General features: G+C 36.9%; 1 protein-coding gene across 1 annotated transcript in view; it reads right to left on the bottom strand.

Annotated features, from left to right (window-relative positions):
• The window catches only part of LOC145764566 (uncharacterized), a 35,408-nt gene extending 13,899 nt beyond the window's left edge, over positions 1–21,509 (bottom strand). The window contains exons 1-10 of the mRNA XM_082576190.1: positions 21,387–21,509; positions 19,709–19,807; positions 10,003–10,185; positions 9,463–9,558; positions 7,449–7,634; positions 6,659–6,763; positions 4,599–4,752; positions 3,674–3,831; positions 3,011–3,085; positions 1,530–1,622 (exon numbers count right to left, since the gene is read on the bottom strand). Coding sequence (XP_082432316.1) covers positions 1,530–1,622; positions 3,011–3,085; positions 3,674–3,831; positions 4,599–4,752; positions 6,659–6,763; positions 7,449–7,634; positions 9,463–9,558; positions 10,003–10,185; positions 19,709–19,807; positions 21,387–21,459 — 1,222 coding nt within the window. The 5' untranslated portion in view covers positions 21,460–21,509. The remainder of the gene's footprint in view (positions 1–1,529; positions 1,623–3,010; positions 3,086–3,673; positions 3,832–4,598; positions 4,753–6,658; positions 6,764–7,448; positions 7,635–9,462; positions 9,559–10,002; positions 10,186–19,708; positions 19,808–21,386) is intronic.
• Positions 21,510–21,770: the final 261 nt, after the last annotated feature.

Here is a 21,770-nt window from a genome sequence, read left to right as displayed (position 1 = left end):
AAACACTAAAGTAAGCAATTCAGCAAACATAAACGGCATGCAAAAAAAAAGTCAAGGCTATTCTATTCCTGCCTGCATTTGATAGGGTTGATGCAAGAATATTTGTGTTTTTATCATTGCCACGGACAGCATCTACTTGTGTTGTGGATTGAAACATTGTGCTTGGTATGTCTACAAAAAAGGTTGATAAACATTGTCAAAGCCATTCATCAAAGACCACTGTAGCACTGCAGTCTTTTAGTCACCTGAACCAGAAAAGTCTAGGGATGGTCCTTTTTTTATTCAAATATTTGGACAAAGGATTGTTTTGTGCCACAACAATGAAAGTTAAAAGATTCGCAATATTACGTTATAGTATTATATTACCATTACGTACAACTATTGTATTTCAATCATAGGTTTATTGTGAGGCGTACTTTGTTTGAAGAAAAAAATTAATTCAAATAAAGAAAAATATTCCTAAAGAAAGAAGAACTAAAAAAAAAGGTATAAAAAAATCTAAAAAAGAGAATTGTGCAATGGGTGGAAAGCTGACTTGGTGACCTCGTATGGTCCTTCGCTTCCTTCCTCTCTCACTTCACTATGTAATGTACCAATGTATTGTCATTTTGAGAAAAAAATAAACCAGTGATTGATTGAATGCTTTCATCTTTTACTCACCAGCTAGAAAAGTTACCGTTTTACATCATTTGAATGTCTCACGTGGTTCAAACGATGTAAAAAGGGATACTCTTGCTCGCTGAGATACGACCACTTTTTTTTATTAAATACGGGTGGAGGGTTTGTCCTATGTGCCCTGGTGGGTGCATCAGAAAGGTTTAATCCTCTTGTCAAGCTTTTAACAGAAAACTGAAGTATATTTTGGGAAGTTGGCGTTCGCCAATACGCTTCTAGCATTGTGGTTCATTAACCTTCTGAGAAAACAAGCCATTGGAAACAAAGACTCCGTTTACGTTTATTCAGTTCAAAACATTGGCAACGTTATTTCCATACGAGAAATTTACGATTTCTTTCGCAAAACAGACATGCTTCTATCACGTTTTGCTACATAATGTGATCTGAAAACTACTGGTAAAGTATCAGCATTGGACTGGAAAGGGTAGCGGGGGCTTCCAAGCTTTGAAAAACAGTTGTTTTTGAATTACTGAACATTCGACTACGTTGAATCAACGTGAAAATAACGGATTTTTTGAGCTGAGTTCATGTTAGCAGATATCCTGTGAAAAACTTTAGTGACTGTTTTGACAAGAAACCTACACAGCCAGCAGCTCAGTACATTCTTACGATTCAACGTTTGAAGACGTTAAATCAATGTAAAAATGAACTGATTTGCTGGATGGAAAGCAGCGATTGCTGCTTCAATTCAAGATTTATTACTGGATCATTCTTGCTGTTGTCAACGTTTGTAACTGGTTCAACCTATTTCTGGCGTGTGGCCGAAAGGTCATATTTTAAAGAGAACGTGATACAAACACGTTGCTCCATCACTGATTGTCAGAAAACTTTAAGAAAACAGCGCTCCAACATACCTTCTGTGGTTTCAACTGACCCCGACGTTACAATGGCTTTGGTCGACGGTGTCACGTTGTTTGGTATTGTTGGCCTCACTTGAACTCTAGTGCCTACAAAGCACCAAAAGAACTATCATTCAATATGTAGATATAAAAAGTGCAATTAAAGACAATTAAAAAATGCAATAATGCAACCAAAGCAGTTTCTTTGCGCTAAGTATTTGATACAAGGCAAACGACCAATGATAATTGTTTATGATTTGTGCAAGACTTCCAATCGAGAAAAAAATTAGCTCATGGCATCTCAGCCGAAAAATCGACGCTTTTTTACAATAACTCAGCGTTTGCAGACTACTTTTTAGTTGAGCTACCACTTCTTTTTTAACAGATTGATCATGTTTGATCAGCTGTGATCTCCCATTCATATCTTTTTTTGTTTTTAGTGGTACTTCCGGCATGCTTTTTAATTCTGTAATTTCCTTGATATTGTGAAATTATTTCATTTTTTCTCGTTGTTTTGTTCGTTTACCTTGTACCATCCCAGTCAACATTAAATTTTCCGACGAGTTGCCTCTTGCTATGTGTCCGAAATATCTTAATTTTTTTAAGTTGATGTTATTAAGCAGACTCCAGTTATCGTTTATTTGTTGGGTAACAAATTCAATCGTTTTTCTTTCTATCCAGCTGATGAGTAACAGTCGCCCGTGACACCACATAACATTTCAAAGCTTTTTAATGTCACGTTTTTTGCATGTCCAAATTTCACATCTACATTCTACATGTGGCAATTGCGAATACGAGAGTTCGCAGCAGTGTTAATTTTGTGTTTTTACCAATTGACCCCTGTTTCCACACAGTTGTAAGTGATGTGACAGCTGTGTTTGCCATTGCAATTCAACTTCTAATTTGTGTGCTAACATCGTAAGTGTTTGTTACGACAGTGCCCAGATAGCAGAAACTACTTACATCTTCAACAGCATTTCCATCAATGTATAAGTTTGGACAAACTTGATTTTTTTTACTTATGGCCACTTTTGTTTTTGTGAGATGCAATTGCAGTTACTACAATGCAGCCTTTACAAAGCAACTTTCAAACGACAAAGAGAACCTCGAACAATTATTTATCAAGTTGACAGACGCATGCGCTCACGTCACGTACAGGGAGTTCATTTTGGTCACATTAAAGCTCCTTGCAGAACACCACAAGCAAGATGCAAATATTCAGACGTTGCAAGAGACAACGCGTGACCACTGACCAAGCACGTGAAAACACATGCACATGACATCTGGATCCTATTCGTATGTTATATGATGTCGTGCTCTTATGAAAACTATTAATGTGTTGTGCTCCTATGAAATTTAATCTGTGTTATGGTCTTGTGAAACGGGGCTCATCAGCAGATGAATACCTGGCAAACAAAACAAATAAAACAAAAAATTAACAAACTAGAACAAACAAACAAACATGCGAAACAGGAAACGGTTCCACATGAAAATACCTGTTGGAGATGGTGTTGATGTAGTAGTAGTAGTGACAACGGGTGGTGCAGGAGTGGTGGTCGGCATTATGGGACCTACATCACACACACTTATCCGGCCTGGGTACTGTACTACTTGTGTTTGTACATAGACAAACAATCCGTAAAAATATCGCCGAAACAAATTAATGATAACTGCGCTTTTAAATTAGTCAATCAGCCGAACGAGGACCATGCAATTTTAATGTTGCCATTTTGGCGTTGGACCGTTTTGGCAACTTACCTCAACTATTTCCAATGATATAGATGGACGCGATAGTAGGATATTTTTATTAAGGGACAGGCGACGAACGCATGTAACAAGTAGCTTGGATCATATAACCCGACAATATAAAACATAATCGATCTTTTGTTGTAACGATGCCCAGTGGAGTTAAAGTGGCTCAACTCCGAAGCAAACCAACACCAAAATGTCGTGCTCTGCTAGATGATCACACCAGGAATTTCACAGTTACGGAAGAAAAAGGTAACGCTGTGTCACTACATCTTTTATTAATACGCTTGATAACATCGCTTTAAGTTTATCATCTGTTTTTAAATTATATCGCCAAAACCAAGCCTCGCCAGAAATCAACTTGTCAATAGCATACATTATATACCAAGAAACAAAAAGAAATAACTTACAGCCAACAAAGGCAACTGTGACAAAATCCAGCTGCACATCCGCCTTTTGAGATGAAACCTCAAAGTTCCAAGTTATCGGAGCAGAAGCCACCAAATCCCGTTCAATTTTCTTCCACGTCGTAACTTCACTTGTGGAAAACAAGGTAACTGGAGGAACGCTAAAAATATTTACGATGTCCATCAAGTAAGTTAGTTCATTGTGTTGATTTATATTGACACAGAAAGGTTCGATTGAAAGTAGCTATAGGTGACAAAAAAAACAGCCAAACCTGCAATGTGTCATGTATGTTCGAAAACAACCGTGCGCATTCGAGGAAAACGAGATTTTTCGAGGTAAAGCAGGCCAAGAACGGCGTCAGCGAGGAAATTTAGCAGGAAGCGTAAGATGATGAAGATATGACGAATGTAAACTTCGCTATGATTGAATGATGAAAACAAAAACACGCTAGTTTTACTTCCTCTCCAATTGCTCTGCATGTAACTGATGAAAAGGCTTCAGCAACACTTATGCAATAACTGCAATTTTTGCTTTGATTGAATGATGAACGAATGGATGAGACAAATTTGACAAAATTAGTGAGTTTGGAATGAGTTAGTGGCGTGAAAAATGAGAAAAGGAAGACCAAAGAAAACATGGGAAGACACTGTGAAGGATGACTTGACAAAACGAAATTTAAAAAATTATGTTGCCTAAGATCGAGAGAAATGAAAGAGTCACTGCGGACAACTGTTCGACCCTGATGTTTCAGGATAAAAACCAGGCTTCTTTAAAGCAAAACGGAGAGAAATGGAATGATGAAACGAAACCACGCTGGTTTCACTTCCTAACTAATTACTTTACATGCAAATGACTTATCTAATGACTTTACATGCAAATGAAGAAAAGGTTTCGGCAAAAACATAAATCGGTTTTAACTGCGATTACCTGCCATTGTTGAGTTGTTGAGTGACTGTAAATTCAGCAACATTATTTTCAAGAATTTGGTAATAGAAGCTCAGGCAAGCTCCTTGGGCGCCGACAGTGAAACTTCGTGACGTAAGAGATGCACCGGAGCTGGTTTCGACACTTGCCACATAACCTGGAGACAAAGGAAGTCAAATCGTTACACGGTGGCCATGATACTATATAATTTAGCAACCAGGGCAATCTAAATACCAGGGTTGCGGAGACGGAAAGATTTCGGCGTGATCGGAGTTGGAGTCCTTGACAAAAGGCCGACTCCGGCTTGATACAAAATAAACAAAACTTCTGTTCACAATCTTGTTTCAAAGTAGTATTGTTTCTTGTCCTCCGCATTGAAGTTGAACTCTACAACTTCACCAGAAAATAGAAGTGTTTGTTTTTGTTTTTATGAAAGTCTCCGTTTCAATTTCGATTACAACTTAAAGTAAAATTACCTTATAACACACAAAAAAGGACAAATATTAAAAAAAATCTGGCAACACTAAAGCCGGAGTCGGTCAGTTACAAACCGAGGAGTCGGAGTCACATATTTTTCGCGACTTTAGGTATGTGTTTTTTTTGTACTATTGGCGTGTAAACCATGCGTACAAGTTGTTCACTGAATATTCGCAGAAGCCAAGGCAATTACTTTTTTGGATTTTAACGTTACTTCAGGATTGTACAAGTTAGCCTTTTAATTCTATCAAAACAATGCGATTTTAATCCTCGGTACTGTAACCCTGAAATGTTATCAGTTATCACACAGCACTCAGTAATTTTTATTGGCAATGCTCAGTCGCTTTCATTTTGTACAGCTTCAAGTTTTCCATAGATTTTGACCAATTTGATTTGAAAACAGGCCCCACAACTGCTGTTGTGCCATTTATCACTGGACAAACAAATCGTTTGTGACGAAACAGTTGCTTTGAGAAATATGTCAACAGTGTGTGTGTGTTAGTGTTGTCAAATGTGATCGAAAATTAGGCTTTCAGACAGAAAAATGCTTTATTAATACAAGAAATTGTTTAGTATATGTTACACTGGATCAAATTAGACAAACTAGTTTGGTAGACTTCATAAGTGGGAATTAATGCAAAGTAAATGTGTATGTTTGAATTTCGCTGAAGAAAAATTTTAACACCCAGCCAAAGTGTTCACGGTACGCCACTAAGTTTCACTGCAGTTCATTGCAAGAGAACTAACAACAACCACAAGGAAATACCATGCAAAGGATTAACTCATTTCACTGTTTGGAAAAGAGGCATTAATCCTTGAGAAAATCGTGTCTGCAGACGTTGAATCAATGTAAAACAGAACAGATTTGCTGACAGAATATTCATACCAGGAAGAAATAATTAGGTGAATGGTATGATATAAATTGTTACAAATTCACAGCAAGTGTGCAAACCAAGTTTTTAAAGATGTACGTTTTCTTAACAGCGGCACAGTAAAGTATCCTCCCATGCTAATTATGATAATCCTGTGCAGTAAACCGGGGTGGCTAGTTTCTTCGGTGCGTGGTCGCCATACTTTCGATTGCTCAGTGAGCGAGCAATATTTCTAAATGTGGAAAATATACAAGGTGGATAAAAAAAGGGATTTATGAAGAGTAGCAACGTTGAGCGTACATGGATACCTGGAGACGCAGCCTGATTTGTCACATTTTGCAGATTTTTACGATCGTTAAAAAAGGTTAAAAAACGTTCAGTCAGACAGTTAGCAAGTGGCTAACAGTCTGACTGAAATTTTCTGAGTCAAATTGTCTTCGTTTTATTGTATCGTCTGGGAACTAATGCAAAGTGAATAGGGTGTAAAAAAGATGTTAAAAATATGATTTTTAAAAAGTTCATTCAAATAGTTACCAAAAGTTGGCAAAAGTGGAAAGTCTTGCAGAATGTAACAAATCAGGTCGTAGCTTTATGTAGCCATGAAGGATATAAGGAATTTGATCTATTTCAAAGCAAACAATATGTGAACAGAAACATATATGAAATACACAGGGCAAACAAGAACCATAAAGCTGAACCGCTGAGCTTTAGTACCTATGTTGTCTAGATAATCCCTTCTATTGAACTTTCTCGACCATCCATTGTTTGTATATCCACAGGGAAAATCAGCAGAGTCTTCAAAGTCGCATGTGTAGTCGACTGCATGCAAGAGAATGTCACAGATTAGTTAAATGCAGTGAAAAGTATTCGAAGAACATCCGTTCATTCCGGTGTATAGATACCGTAAGACTCAGATTGGGAGTTCTGTGGGTTTTAGCTTCATAGTAAGTGCAGGTTAGGCAGACAATACACATGAAGGGTTACTTTGACAGATGGGTTTCCGGGGCATAAACAAGGGAATTGATACATACTTTTCAAGGGATGCATGTTTGAACAATTATAACACACTAAATTAAATCTAGGTTAATACGGTCAAACTTTTTCATTGCTTGAAAATAAGATTTGCGTGTGAACAACAACTGTCTCAAGAACTTCGCATACTTTTTATTACTATTTCTAAACAAAAAATAACAAGCTACAAAGCGAGCCATGGCATTCACTTCAACCTATCTTCTCATAGTAAATGGACTTTTACCTTCTCATGAACTGTATCGTAGCAAAAAGCAGATTAACCAAAGGTCAGCCTTTAATCAAAGAAACGTTCAGTAATAACGTAATAAAATGTAAACTCTCACCTTGAGATCACGAAATGTAGAGGGCCAGATATAATAAAAGGCAAAAATAGACAAACCATTGCTTTACTGTTAGGGAAACCATACGTCTGACACAGAAAACATGAAATAGCAACACAGCAATTATGATTAAAACTGAAATACACAGATACCCAAACAAGTTGGAAATTCACTCCAATTTCCGTCGTCCCTGCATGTCGCTGGAGTTAAAGCCTCGTTCGATAATACGAAGCCGCTATCGCATGAAAACAAAATGGTTGTTCCGAATACATATGGAGTGATTCCTCTGTCATCAAAGCTTCCATTTTCAGGAGCAACAACGTTTCCGCAAATTATATCTGAATATGCATTTTGGGATGAAGTGACAAGATGTTTGTAGGCTGCATATTGGTGGAAGGAAGATCGGTATATTATGCATTAAGACAGAGGTTCTTAAACTGTGCGTCGTTTCAGTTTTCCAACCGCATAATCATTGCGTTTCCTATCGGAATTCAATTGCGGTACTAAATGCTTACAGATATTAAGTTATTACCTGACACGTGCATTCGAACTCATTATTACAAAAGCGTAACAATTGATTATGGTGTAACAATCACATAGCACAAATAATACTAATTCACTTCAACTAGAGAGAAATGGCTAAAGACAAAAATAAAAATTGTTGAATTTACTATCGCTAGGTGGGTCACAATCACAGGTCCAACAAACTTTTCAAAAGACGTTGCAACGAAAAAAGTTTGAGAGCCAGAAAAAACAGGCTTCAGAGTAATTACCAGCGGAACGCGGAGTGCATTATTCTATGGAATGAAGTGTTAATCCTAGATATAATCTGTTCGCGGTCCGTGATGTTGAATTTAAAAAGGTGAATAAACTTCGACGAACTTGGCCTAAAGTTCTTAAGCCTACGTTGATGAAAGTCATCTATAATTCAGCATCTTAAAGGCTGGTCAAAAATTTGGTGTGGTTGTTGACCGTTGAGCCAATATACCAGACAAGAGTAATATTTATAAAACTTTTCATTCAATGACATGGAAAAGCTGGAACAGAGGTCAAGAGACACCAGCGTCTATCACTAAGAATATTATTCATTAAACAAGGAAATAAATAATAATAATTAATGTTCCTGGGCAGTAACCAGTATATTTGAAAGCCGAATAAGCAACCAGTGGTAAAACTATCTCAAAACCAAATCGGCCAGTGGCTGTAAAGTTCCTACACACAATGGACAATCCGTTGTGAAGGTCTGACAGTGGCTGGTGCGCTACAAATTACACCACTTTTCCGACGCTTCTTCAGAAGAATGCTTTCAAAACAGTCTACAATACACAGCCACATACTACCAAGCTAGTTTTAGGCACAGTTTCAAAATGTATGCATAAAATTGATAAAATACCGCTGATTAAAAATGCTGCTTTGCTTTGGAAATTAGAAAACAGACGCTATGATTTGCGGTACACGACATCTGGGCGAAACCCACTTGGGCGAGACCATGTGGGCGACGACCCAAGTGCGGGAGGGACAATGTGGGCGACGGTCGAAGTGGGCGAAGGACCTATATAATTTATCTAGTTGCTCTGCGGCGTCACGGTTTATCGTGAAGCTTAAGAGAAACGCCTCAGAAAAGAGATTAAAAAATATCAGTTGACGTTCAGTACAACAAGCTGTGTCTTCTGCTACTGAACGTCAACTGATATTTTTTAATTCGAATGATCTAGTCTAGACGCTGCGTAGGCGCATCAGCAGTTTACAGAACACATTGTGACTGACAGTCATTACATTTTAAGACTTGAAGTCACACGGAATCAGAACTTCGCAGTGGTTGTCGGATGATTCTGCTGTCGCTTATACCGAAAAATGTTTCAACAGAATGCACCATCAGTCCATCAGCATAGGTATTGCGACTGACATGTTTCGATAACGGTTAGGGAGCGTTCCTAACTGACGTCAACCACTTTTTGAGGTCTTCATTTGTCTCTTTTCTGAGGCGTTTCTCTTAAGCTTCACGATAAACCGTGACGCCGCAAAGCAACTAGATAAATTATATACGTCCGTCGCCCAGACGTTCTGTACCGATAATTTGGCAGTAGATAAAACAGAACAACGGTTACTTTTAAAAGCAATGCGCCTGTGACATTAAGCTTTGATAAAAACATAGCACAAACTCACTTTCGCACGATGGTGGGGTACCTTTCCAATAAACTGTGTTTTGAACAGTGTCGACAGAACAAGTTATACGAGTTCGACTTGAAGAAAGCACATAGCCTGAAAAAGTGAAAATACATCAAAGATTTGTGAAAATTTGATACATAATTGGCGCAGCATTTACGCTGGTCGCTGGTCTATACTCCTAATTATGGGAATTGGACGTTATTCCAGTGTGGACTAACGCCAAGTATAACGATGCATCATTGCCACAAATACTAGTATTGTAACATGAAGGTTCATACAAAATCTAAGAGCTTTCAATGCTAATACTATTTATCAAAATTTGAAATTAAAACAAAACAAACCAAGTATGCAAGCACGGTGTGCGTGCTCAAGTTTATGCAGCCAAATGGAATATATTTCATCAAAATCAGCATAGATTTGATAAGCACAAAAGAGCCGTGCGCCACCTTTTATTTTGTTGACAATCTATTTCCGAATACAAATGCAGTTTTGTTGGTATTTAACAAGACTGCAATTTTCTGAGTTTTCTAAACGTACCTCGATTGCAAGAGTACGTTGCTGAACCCCCGAATAAAGTGTTGTCATCAGCTACGGTATACTGGCCATTTGGAATACTGTTCGGCAAGCCACAATCCTGTTTTACGCAGGAAAACTGTGCATCAGTCCAGTTGCCACTAGGCAGACACTCTCGTGTAGTCCCAGACCCAATAAATCCATATCCTAAACAATTAAAAAAGGAGTAGTTACAAATAAACACAAACTAGCAGTTCGCGAATGACTAGCCGCTTCTGTATTTCCAAGGTTTTCATTCTGTTTTCAAGAAAAAATAATACCAACTACTCAAATTTAAATCCGCGGTAGCAAAATCAAAAAAGTTTAGTCAGCACATCCTGCAACAGACTTGCAGTGAAGTGCAGAACCAAACTACGCTACGTTGTTGATTTCCATGACTGGCTGTTATTGTCAAACAAGGACAGACTTTTAAAATAAAACTAACAGTTACAAAAACAAGCTATTTGTCGAGAAAAAAGAATAAAGGTTTAATTGCATGAATTGCATTGCATGTTTCAAAACACATTTCGCCATGCAGTATTTTTTATGTTGCAATTTATAACGCAGTACCTGTAACCTTTGCAATGACCTTATAAAATCAAAATTATGAAAAACTCAGCGGTAGTTCAGCTGACTGAATGCCCCACAAGGTCATGTAACCTTTAAAATGTACAAAATCTTGTAGCTTGAAAACCGTTTATGCTGAGAGAGCTGTTTCTTGGCTCAAACTGCTCATGTGTATCTACTATAACACGATTTTTACTTGTATTGGCCCACAGCAGTCACAGATTGGCAAAACTATTATTTTAACTGAAACATCGAGATAAATGTGATAAAAAATATCAGATTATGTTGAAGTGAAGTGCATGCACCTCTCTAAATCACTGCTAAGCCACAGCAGTCATACACAGATTAACTCAAGGTCTATTTAACCATGTTACACGTCAGCTTAAAGGCCCCGGTTTGAGAATCATAGGATTTTAAAGAAACTTATGACGAAACTGTGAAAAAAATGACGCAAAAGTGATCCGAAATATATTCGAAACGAGGAAATGCAATCGACGAAAAAAACAAAAAAGCTAATCTGCAACTGAAATATGACGAAATTCTAATACGTTGAGTGAACAAAATTGTTTGGATGTCCTAACAAAATCAAACATAGGGACGTTTGCGTTTAAATAAAATTTATTTTTGCTTGTACATTATCGTTTCGAAGAGTACTGCCAGTTGCTTTTACAATAAGTATACATAATCTTCAGTACTCCCAATGAAAGTATCCAATTGCAGCTGAAATGTACTTCAAATTTAAAGTAACCTCATTATTTATCATTGTTACATGAAGCCTAACCTGGCAAAAATGCCTTCCACATGATCTAACTTGTCTACATATACAATTATTAGCTAGCTTGCTAAAAACTTTGTGGTGGTACAAAAATTGGTAAATAATTGAAAAAAATCACTCAGACTTAGCCTACAGAGTTAACGTCTGTACATTTTGAATCAATATGAAAGAATATTGATTTGCTGGCTGAGTCAAGACAGAACCCCAAGTAAATGTATATATATCATAAAAAAATGTTGTCTACCATTGTAAATTAAAAACATAATGAACAACTTTGCTGGCGTAGCAAAGAGGAGCTACAGCTCAGCATAATAAGAAACCTCAGCCAGCAATCTTTGAAATTTGAACAATCGCTTTATTTTATCATAAAAAAAACAAAAACAATACTGTGTTTAAATATTTTTTGCAAGACAGTGACATGTAACCCACCCAGTCAGCAGATCTTGAATCAATAAAAAGGACTTGTTTTTGGTCGGTAAAAAAACTGCTAAACATGATCAGACTTGAGAAAATTTGATGACTAAACACTGCAAACAGTGTGGTGAACTGGAACGAGACAATTGTCAACAAACACCACACATAACAGCGCCCACAAGAAATACAATATAATAGTAGGCTAATGAGGTAATGACGCATGAAAACTTTCCTTTCATAAATGCAATAATCACATGTCACAAGTTACAACATTGTGTAAGACCTCTCTTCAACAACAATGAGAAACTTAGATGAAACTTTAGCCATTGCTTTCACAAAAGTGATGGATAAATCTTTTCTTTCTTATCACATCTAAACCAGATGTCATATCAAAAACGGCAAACTGAAGAAGTTGTTGCATGATTTAAGATCAGAACTCATTTACCGTATTTTACAGACCATAAAGCGCACCCGATTATAAGGCGTACTGTCAATAAATTGCTTTGATTAGTTTTTTGTTCATACATAAGGCGCACCGGGCTATAGATATAGAATGCAACGTATTTTAAGGTGTATGGGTTACCGTATAAAGCTCATTGAACAAAAATGCTCAATATTTTTTGTGATTATTGCATTTTAAGAAAAATTGGGCCTAGTGAATATCACAGTTTACTTGTTGCGTAATAAATGTAAGCAAGTCACAATAGCACAATGAGCAAAAGAAAAAATGGGCCTAGTGAACTGAATATCACAGTTGCTAGTTGCTTTTACCGTAGTTTAAAAGACGGTGGTTTAATTATATAATAATAGTATCGGTACTGGTTTTGAGTGTAGGCAATAAAGCACTACTTGATCCATACATTAGGCGCACCGGTTTATAAGGCGCACGATCAATTTATGAGGAAAAAAAAGGATTTAAATTGCGCCTTATGGTCCGTAAAATACGGGTAAATTGCGTTTGGTGGTTTGATCTTTTTTCCCCTAAAAATGTCATGGATCAAATGAAAGAAACCGTTGACAGATGCTACATTCTCACAGCAAGCACAAGAAATTATGGTACAAATGATTCTTCCCATGTAGAAACATGCACAAAGCAGTCAAGAAAAATGTTTACTTTGTGAATGAATAGGGGAACTAGCAAATTAGATAACTTTTTATTAGAATATCATGGTAAATAAAAAAATACTATGTTGAAACACAAATTGAAACCAGACTATATCTACTTTGGAAGCGGAGGTGACTTGGACTTTGGGTGGAAATGTACGCAATTCAAAGCTTTAGCACAGGGGTGTGCAAACTGTGGTCCGTGGAAAGGTCTGGGATTTTAAATAAAGCTGGGCCACTAGATGATTTTCATTTAAGTATTAAGTTGGCAACGTAATGTAAATGTTATTTTTTGTTTGGCAAGTCGACAAGTTCAACCAGTGTAAAATTAGGCTAGCTGTGGTGAGGTAGCTGCGTAGTCCTTTATTGTGTGCACATTCATCATAATATAGTGAACAATGGATATTCCCAGTAAACGCAAGAAGGGGCGTTTGGAAAATCGAATTCGGGTTGCCAGCATTTCAATTAAAGTGAATCTGGATAGAGTGATTGGGAAAACATTGCAGATGCACATCTCTCATAAAAATGCAAGTAAAACAAATAAAAACATTGATTTATACTTGCAAGAAAATCGCTTTTTTCATGCTAGTCACTATAGTATATACGATTATATGCATAGTCTATGTGGAACACAGTTGTGGCACGCGGACCAAGCTAGTTATGCGAATTTGGCCCAACAGTGCTGCAAGTTTGCACACCTCTGCTCTAGCATAAACCCAAGCAGCAGTAAGCTGGGCTCTCTACTAGATATGCAACAAAGCAAAATAAAAAAAAATATGTATTACCATGGCCACCTAAAGATACGGCCTGATTTGTCACATTTTGCAAAAATTTCCCGGTTTTTCTAACTTTGGTCGAACGTTTAAATAAATTTTTCTAAAAATTAGATTTTTACGCTTTCTTTTCTCTTTTCCCCAGATGTCACAATAGGTTTTAACATCCTCACCTCATGTTGAAAAACGAAGAAAATTTGATTTCGAAGATTTAGTCAGACTGTTCATTTTTCAATAACAGTTTGATTTAGCGTTTTTCAACTTAGTTTTTTTCATTTGCTGCTGCTTCCCCAAGGCAACAAAAAAGTTTTATGTCATTAGGAAACCGCAAAAAGCAAAAACATCTCAAAAAATATCAGTCAAGCACTAGCAATAGTAAAGTAAAGGTCCCATACTCAGTTACTGAGCTTTGGGGAATGAGAAGATAAGGTTCTCATTATACTAAGCCAGTGGTTCCCAAACTGTGGGCCATGGCCCACTAGTGGGCCACGAAGACGGTTTTAGTGAGCCACAGAGTTATTTGTAATTGAACTTATACTGTTCCTGTATTGTTAACAATTTCTAGATTTTTTACCGAAAAATTTTAACTGCCATTCTTAAAACTGTCTGCCACGGGGAGGAATTGTTACGTAACAATGAGTTTTTAAGCTTGCATGTGCCAGAAATCGTACTTAAAAACAAGCGTTCTTTATGTCGTGGACTGATAGTTGTGAGGTGCAGAGCGAAGAAGAGATTGAATAAAAATTTGCAAATCGAGACATGCTAAACTAAATTACTAAATACTAAATTATTCAATGGCAAACAAAAGAAAGTATGATGATAGTTACGTTAAATTTGGATTTACTTCGTTAAATGATCATGGAGTCGAAAAGGGACAGTGCGTAGTATGCTACCGCGTCTTAAGCAATGAGTCATTGAGACCGAGTAAATTGAGAAATCACCTGGAAAAAAATCATCCTGAGTTGAAGAATAAAAGCATTGAGTATTTTAAACGACTAGAATCTAGCTGTAAACGTCAACGACTTGACAAAACTGGAAACTTTCAACAAACTGATCAGAAACTTACAGAAGCATCTTTCGTTGTTAGCCAAATTATAGCTAAGCAGAAAAAAGCTCATAATATCGCTGAAACTGTTGTTAAACCGTCTGCACTGGCCATGACGAGAATTGTCCTGGGTGATAAACATGAGAAAAGTCTCAAAGCTATTCCTTTATCCAATAACACAGTAAAGAGACGGATTGCAGCAATGTCAGAAGACATTAAGGAACAAGTAATAGCTGAAATAAATAAATCTGCCTTTGGTCTATTCGCCATCCAGCTGGATTAGTCTGTCGATGTATCTTCAGTTTCTCAACTTATGGTTTTCGTTCGCTATGCAGTTGACACCTCTGTAAAGGAAGAATTACTCTTCTGCTGTGCTTTGAACACCAGCACAAAAGCATCAGATGTATATAATGGAAAAAGTCAACCATTTTTTTAATGAAAACGGAATATCCTGGGACAATCTGTGTGGCGTGTGCACTGACGGTGCACCTGCGATGCTTGGTTCCAAAAGTGGATTTAAAAGGCACTTGTGCAAAGAAAGGCTACTGGCGTTATGTTTACTCATTGCTTCATTCACCGGGAAGCTCTGGCTTCTAAAACTTTACCAAGTGGTCTCCAAGATGTGCTTAACGTTACTATTAAAATAGTAAATTTTGTGAAGAGCAGCGCTTTGCACACTCGTCTATTCAGAAAACTTTGTGAAGACATGGAATCTGATCATAAGAACCTTTTGTTTTACACAAAAGTTCGGTGGCTCTCTAAAGGGAACGTTTTATGCAGAGTGTTTGAGCTCCGCGATGAGTTGGAAATCTATTTAACTGATGTAAAACCTGAGTTAGCATTTCACTTTACCAATGTAAAATTTATTGCTTGTTTGGCATACTTGGTAGATATTTTTCTCTTTAAACACTCTTAACCTGAAAATGCAAGGAAAAGAAAAAAACATTATTCAGAACATGGACTTGATCAATGCGTTTGTTGAAAAATTGGCAAACTGGAGACGAAAAGCTCAAAACGGCAATTTTGCCAAGTTTAACAACCTGTCTAATATTTACGAGTTAAACGATGAACTAAAGACCAATATTGTTCAACATCTGAAAGAGCTGGAAAGCGAATTCAAGTCGTATTTTCCTGAAGTTAGTGCTGATGACCTATCACTTGCAAGAAATCCGTTTCGACTTTCCCCTGAAAATGTGGAAGATGAATTGCAAGACCAATTGATTGAATTGAAAAACGACTCCAGTTGCCGAGATCTATTCGAAACTTTGCCACTCACGGAATTCTGGCTAAGCATGGCATCATCATATCCAGAAATAAGCAAAACTGTACTTAAACAGTTATTGCCTTTCACTTCTACATGGTTATGTGAATCTGCCTTTTCAGCGCTAGTATGTATGAAGTCCAAGCAACGCAACCACCTTGAAGTTGAACATGACATTAACTGTGCTCTTTCGACAACTGAGCCAAGAATTTCTAAGCTTGTTGCTAAAGCGCAAGAGCACCCTTCCCATTAAAAAATAAATTGCAAAAAGCCATTTTGTTTGTTTTTGTGTTACATGTCATATAGTACAGTAATTAGGTAGTAGAACTTGGCCGATTAGCGTAGTGGTAAGAAACATCGCTATCTGTGCTGGAGGTCTGGGCTTTGATCCTCGGGCCAGTCAAATCAGGCACAGCGTTGCCACTTAGAAAATTGCTAGAGCCTATAGTGCTCGCCCATATACAAGTGTATAAAATATTTTGGGTGGGCCACGAACTTTGAATCAAAATTTAGACCACGGAGTAAAAAAGTTTGAGAACCACTGTACTAAGCCTTCGGCACTAAGGAGAGTAGGGTGGCCACTGGCCAGTTCCTTTCTCTCGACCGCAGTAGCCGTAATCAAAATCTGCAAAATGTGACAAATCAGGCCGGATCTCCAAGTGGCCATGGTATTACAAATTACCAATGAATAGTTGCCTTTAAAAGTTTACATATCTTGTGATAAATAAGTCATGGTTATTACAGGCCTCGTAATTCGTTTTTGTTGACGGCGGACAAATGTGTCCGGTTTGAGCAGCTATCTCGGCGGACAAATTTAATCTCACGGTGGACACACCAGTTTTAGCGTCGATTGTCATGGTTAATCACTCTATTTTGATAATTCTTCGCCATTTGAGAACTATAGCTATGGTTTAGAAGGCTTTTTTAAATTTCAGCGAAATCACTCTGAAAGGCTTTCATCAGACCAACGATGTACGCTTGAAGAGTCAAAGCGCCATGTAGCTGCTTAACACGCCGCATAACTGATTAACTTCGACCGAACGAGGTCGTGTGGCTTCTTGCGTCACAATGCTCTGGGCACGAGTCGGAAAACCTCTACACCAGGGGTGGACAACCCTTTTTGCTATTGCCGGCCGCATTCAGATTAATTCTATAAAGCACGACCGCCAGTGAATTTTAAATGATTTTTTTAATTTGCGTTATCTAAGAGAAGAATTTATTCGTTAATATCTACTAAACTTATCATACTTAGGCTATACCTAATAGTACCATGAAATATCAAACATTTTTTGAAATAAATTTATTCAATAAAAGTCTGTGACATTGCAACTCCCTTGATTTTGCATACGAGCACCAGTTAAGACACCAGCCTCAGTTAGCCTAATTTGTTTGGTACTCGTTTTTTAGGTACTTCATTTGTGAAAAGGCAGACTCACACTTTTTAAAAAATTTTCGACACAGATTTTCCTCGAATCGCCTTTCAAGTTTGCATAATTGTGTGACATATGACGACAAAAATGCTGTTTTGCATTATTTCCTGTAACAGTTTTAACTACTTGACTGCATATTAAACACATCATAGTATGCGCTGCAGTCTCGATCATGAAATAATCCAACTCCCGTTTGGAATTGAATACTCTTATCTCCTCTCCTACTGTTCTTTTTCTTTTTAAGGACATAATGCAATGTAGGCTACCGTTACAATGAAATTGGGTTGAGGAAAAAGTTCTGTCTCAAAACGATTTTAACAATATAGTCTAGCCTACAAAAACTTATGATGAGAATGTTTTTCAAGTTTAAATTTGAAATATTATATATATATAATTACAAGGGCATCCAGTGGTTCTAGATATCCCTGTATAATATTTAAAATACATTTTATTTTTTTTAATGAAATAATTTATTTTAAAAACAGGGCACGGCCGCCAACACATGCTTATTAAATTACGTGTTAACGGCAGCATAATTATTGATCGACGGCAACACCGTTGCTCTACAGTCCAGTGGTTCTTAACCAGGGTTCGATCGAACCCCTGGGGATCGATCAGAGGAAATCGCAGTTGTAGTGGCAGCGATTGAAAAATAACAAGTTTGCTAAGTTTCCACGTCTGGACGAGGTAGTAAGTGGGCAAGTTCCAATGAAGGAATTACTGAGTACTTGCAAATTTCATTTCAAAACGACTTTCCTGAACAAACGCAATATCCAGCATGGATGGATACGTCAACCATTTGCTTATGATACTACAACAGTAAATATAAACAGTCTATACTTGGACGAAATTATCGAGCTTCAAGAAAACGAGATGCAAAAAAGAAACTTCAACACAACAAATCTTCAAACGTTTTGGTGCCAACAAAATAAAGCAAAGTTATCCTCAAATTACAAAAGTTGCCCTTGAAGTTCTCATGCCATTCGTAACCACTTATTTATGCGAACATGTGTTTTCTATTCTGGTGGATGTTAGGCAAAAAAACGAAACACGGCTTGCATGCAAAAATGACATGAGAATTGCTGTTTCCGAGACAAAGCCTCGAATCTCATTATTGGTCTCAGAAAAACAACAACAGAAGTCCCATTGATACAGTAATGTAGCCTATTATTATTAAATGTGGTAGATTTTTGTTTTTGTGACTCAGCGAAAATTTGGGGTTCAACGAAACCTTGCAGATTAGCACAAGGGTTCGGTAGGTTGGTAAAGGTTAAGAACCACTGCGTCTACAATAACGCTACTATTTTATGCTGTGCAGAGTTTCACTAGGCTGTCTTACTGAAATATCAAAACTTAATAAATTTTGCTGCATCTTGCTGTAATTGCCTACTCGTATATTTTAAATTTGTAACCAACCTTGCCTTATCAATATTACTCGGAGATCAAAGCCAGACATTGTGACGTAAGACTTGAACTAAGTTGTAGATTCTACACTAATCACTTCAATTCTACAGTCACGGTAGAAGTACCGGTAAGTCTATTGATTCTTAGCGAAGAATTCACCTTTGTTACGCTGATTCAATATCATAGGCATTGAAGCAACGTAAAAATCGAAAGTTTTCCTGCTTGAATGGATATGGGATACAGTATTCACATTTTCTAGATGCGTGCTAGAATGCGCGGAAAATTATATTCTCTTAACAATTGTTCATGCTATGCTATGACGATTTGTATCGTTAGTTCCTGTGTTATTTCTCGGCAGACAAATACGACCGATCGAGATGGTACTTCCCGCGGACATCACATGCTGTGACGGTAGACATATCCGCCGTGAATTTCGAGGCCTGTTATTATATATTACCATGGCTACCTGAAGATGCGGCCTGATTTGTCACATTTTGCAGATTTTGATTACAGCTACTGCTAGTGTTTGACTGACATTTTCTGAGATTTTTTACTTTTTGCTGTCTCCTAATGATATGAAAGCTTTTTTTTGCCTTGGGGAAGCAGTAGCAAATCAGAAAAAGTAAGTTGAATAATGCTGATAACAGTCTGACTAAAATCTTCGAAATCAAATTTTCTTTGTTTTTCAACATCTGAGGATGTTAAAACCTTTGGCATCATCTGGGAAAAACAGTCAAGAAAGCTTAAAAATATAATTTTTAGAAAAATTTATTTATTTTAAACATTCGCCAAAAGTTAGCAAAATCTGGAAATTTCTGCAAAATGTGACAAATCAGGTCGTTTCTTTAGGTAGCTCCATGATATTACTAATTACCATGGTTAGTGGTTGTTGTACTTGTATTTAAACAGGCTGCTTACCAAATCTGCATTTATATGTTGCAACAGCACCAACAGCATATGTAGCATCAGTGCCATCAAAAAGTGCGTCTCCCAAACGTCCAGGATTAGGACAGCCAGCTGAGAGTAATTTAACACAAAAACATTACAATTACATATTCAGAATATTTAACAAAAATAAATGAAAACTCAATCTCCTGTTGGTATGGTCTTCTGCTATTACCTACCAACATACTAGCACATAAGCATCAATTCTAACGTGACACTATGGGCAGCAAGATATGTAACCCTCATAATAGTGTTTTTTTAATACAAATAAAAACTTGTACAACTAATCTGAAATTATGGTACTTAATTAATTGATTACACGCTTGCACAAATCTCAGATGACTAGCTTTATAGGTTGTCATGCCTGCTATGATAATACATGAAAAAGAGATAATGTTGTGGCATTGCCAAGTAAGTAATGCATAGAGTTTGGTGAAAACCATTTTCAAAAGTTGACAACACTAAATTCAATAAACATTTAAAAAATTTGGATAGCCTGAATTCTAGTTGGAAAATGATAAAATGGACGGATTTGGTGAAGACGCACTGTGAAACAGTGTTTCATGATTAAAATACAGTTGTCTGTTTGGAGATGGAAGTTCTCTAAAAACTCACGGTGACCTCTTAATCGGGATTATTCAGGAAAGTTATTTTAGGGAGGGTGGGGGGTTAATTTTAATTTCAACTTTAGCCCTGATTTTAGGATACAACGGTATATTATAAGACCTCTGGTATAGTTTTTTTGAAATTTTTATCCAAAAGCAAGTCAATATCAATAGCTAACTGGGTTATGGATATAGGGTCAAGCTGGCTAGTCTTCTATAGTTGTACAAGTGCTGTGGAGCCACAGATCTCCATATTTGGCATGTGGGTCAAGAAACAATCGGGTAATATGGTAAGTTTCAAGAAAAACAGGTTGTTCATGAATGTTGCCTGAAGTGCATTGTGAGCGGATTTAGGAAGACTTTCTGAAAGTTAACTTCATAGTTTTGGCGCATTGTGGAGTGTCCTTTTGATAGAGCTTTCTCTACAACTCTGTAATCAAACAGAAACCAATAGATAAAATAGACAGCTAGGTAAAAAGGAGTTGAACGGCGAATCTTAGAATGAGGGCTTATGCCAGAAATTTCAAACCTGTTTAGCAAGGGTTTTAGAATATATTATACTGTTGTGTCCTAAAATTAGGTCTAAAGTTGATTTAAAAAAACATAAGCCGATTAAACCCTCCCCCTAGCTATAAACTCATGGACATCAAAGGTCATTATATAATCTAACATATAATATCATATATATAATTGTTGCTAGAAAATCTATTTGAATAAGGACCTTCTGGTGATCCCCCTTTTAGGGTGAAACAGGTTGTAATCGTTGTTAGATATACTTGCAACATAATAGCTAATTCTCATTAGCTTTAAAACAATTACAACTGTTTCATTTCCATGTTGTGTATGGAAATTGGTCATTGGAAAGTTAAACATGGAAACCACTCATCTACATTTCTCAAAATAAAGGGAGACCGTCACAAGATTTAACCTAAGGCTAGCACCCACTTAATTGCAAATAGCCTAAGTATTGATTTAAATATTCTTAATCGATATCTTTCACATTTCATTAACTTACTACACATTTCATTATTCATTAAACTACTTACGTGTTTGTGTGTGGGCGCAACAAAATAAAACAAACAAAAAACTGAACTGCAGACAAACTTGAGCTTTCTCCATCAAGTCCTTCAATTAAAGCTGAAGCTGGGCTTAATGTGCGTGTACAATCGTACAGTCAAATCATTAACATAATGTTTATGATACTTACAAAGTTTAAGAAACAAGTGTCTATATCATTTGTACCAATAAATAAAAATAACTCTAATTTTATGTTGCATCTATTCTATGAGTCTGCTACTATTCGGTGAGTCCGATTCGGTGAGTTCCTAACCTCTTACCCCTAACCCTAACATGGCAATGATAATTAAGCTACGGTACCCAATAATTTAAAAAAAAAAATTGAAAAAATCCCTCGTTAAGGGATCGGACTC

The sequence above is a fragment of the Aplidium turbinatum genome, chromosome 2 (assembly GCF_918807975.1).
Source record: "Aplidium turbinatum chromosome 2, kaAplTurb1.1, whole genome shotgun sequence".
NCBI classification, from domain to species: Eukaryota; Metazoa; Chordata; class Ascidiacea; order Aplousobranchia; family Polyclinidae; genus Aplidium; species Aplidium turbinatum.
This window is presented reverse-complemented; position numbering and strand designations above follow the sequence as displayed.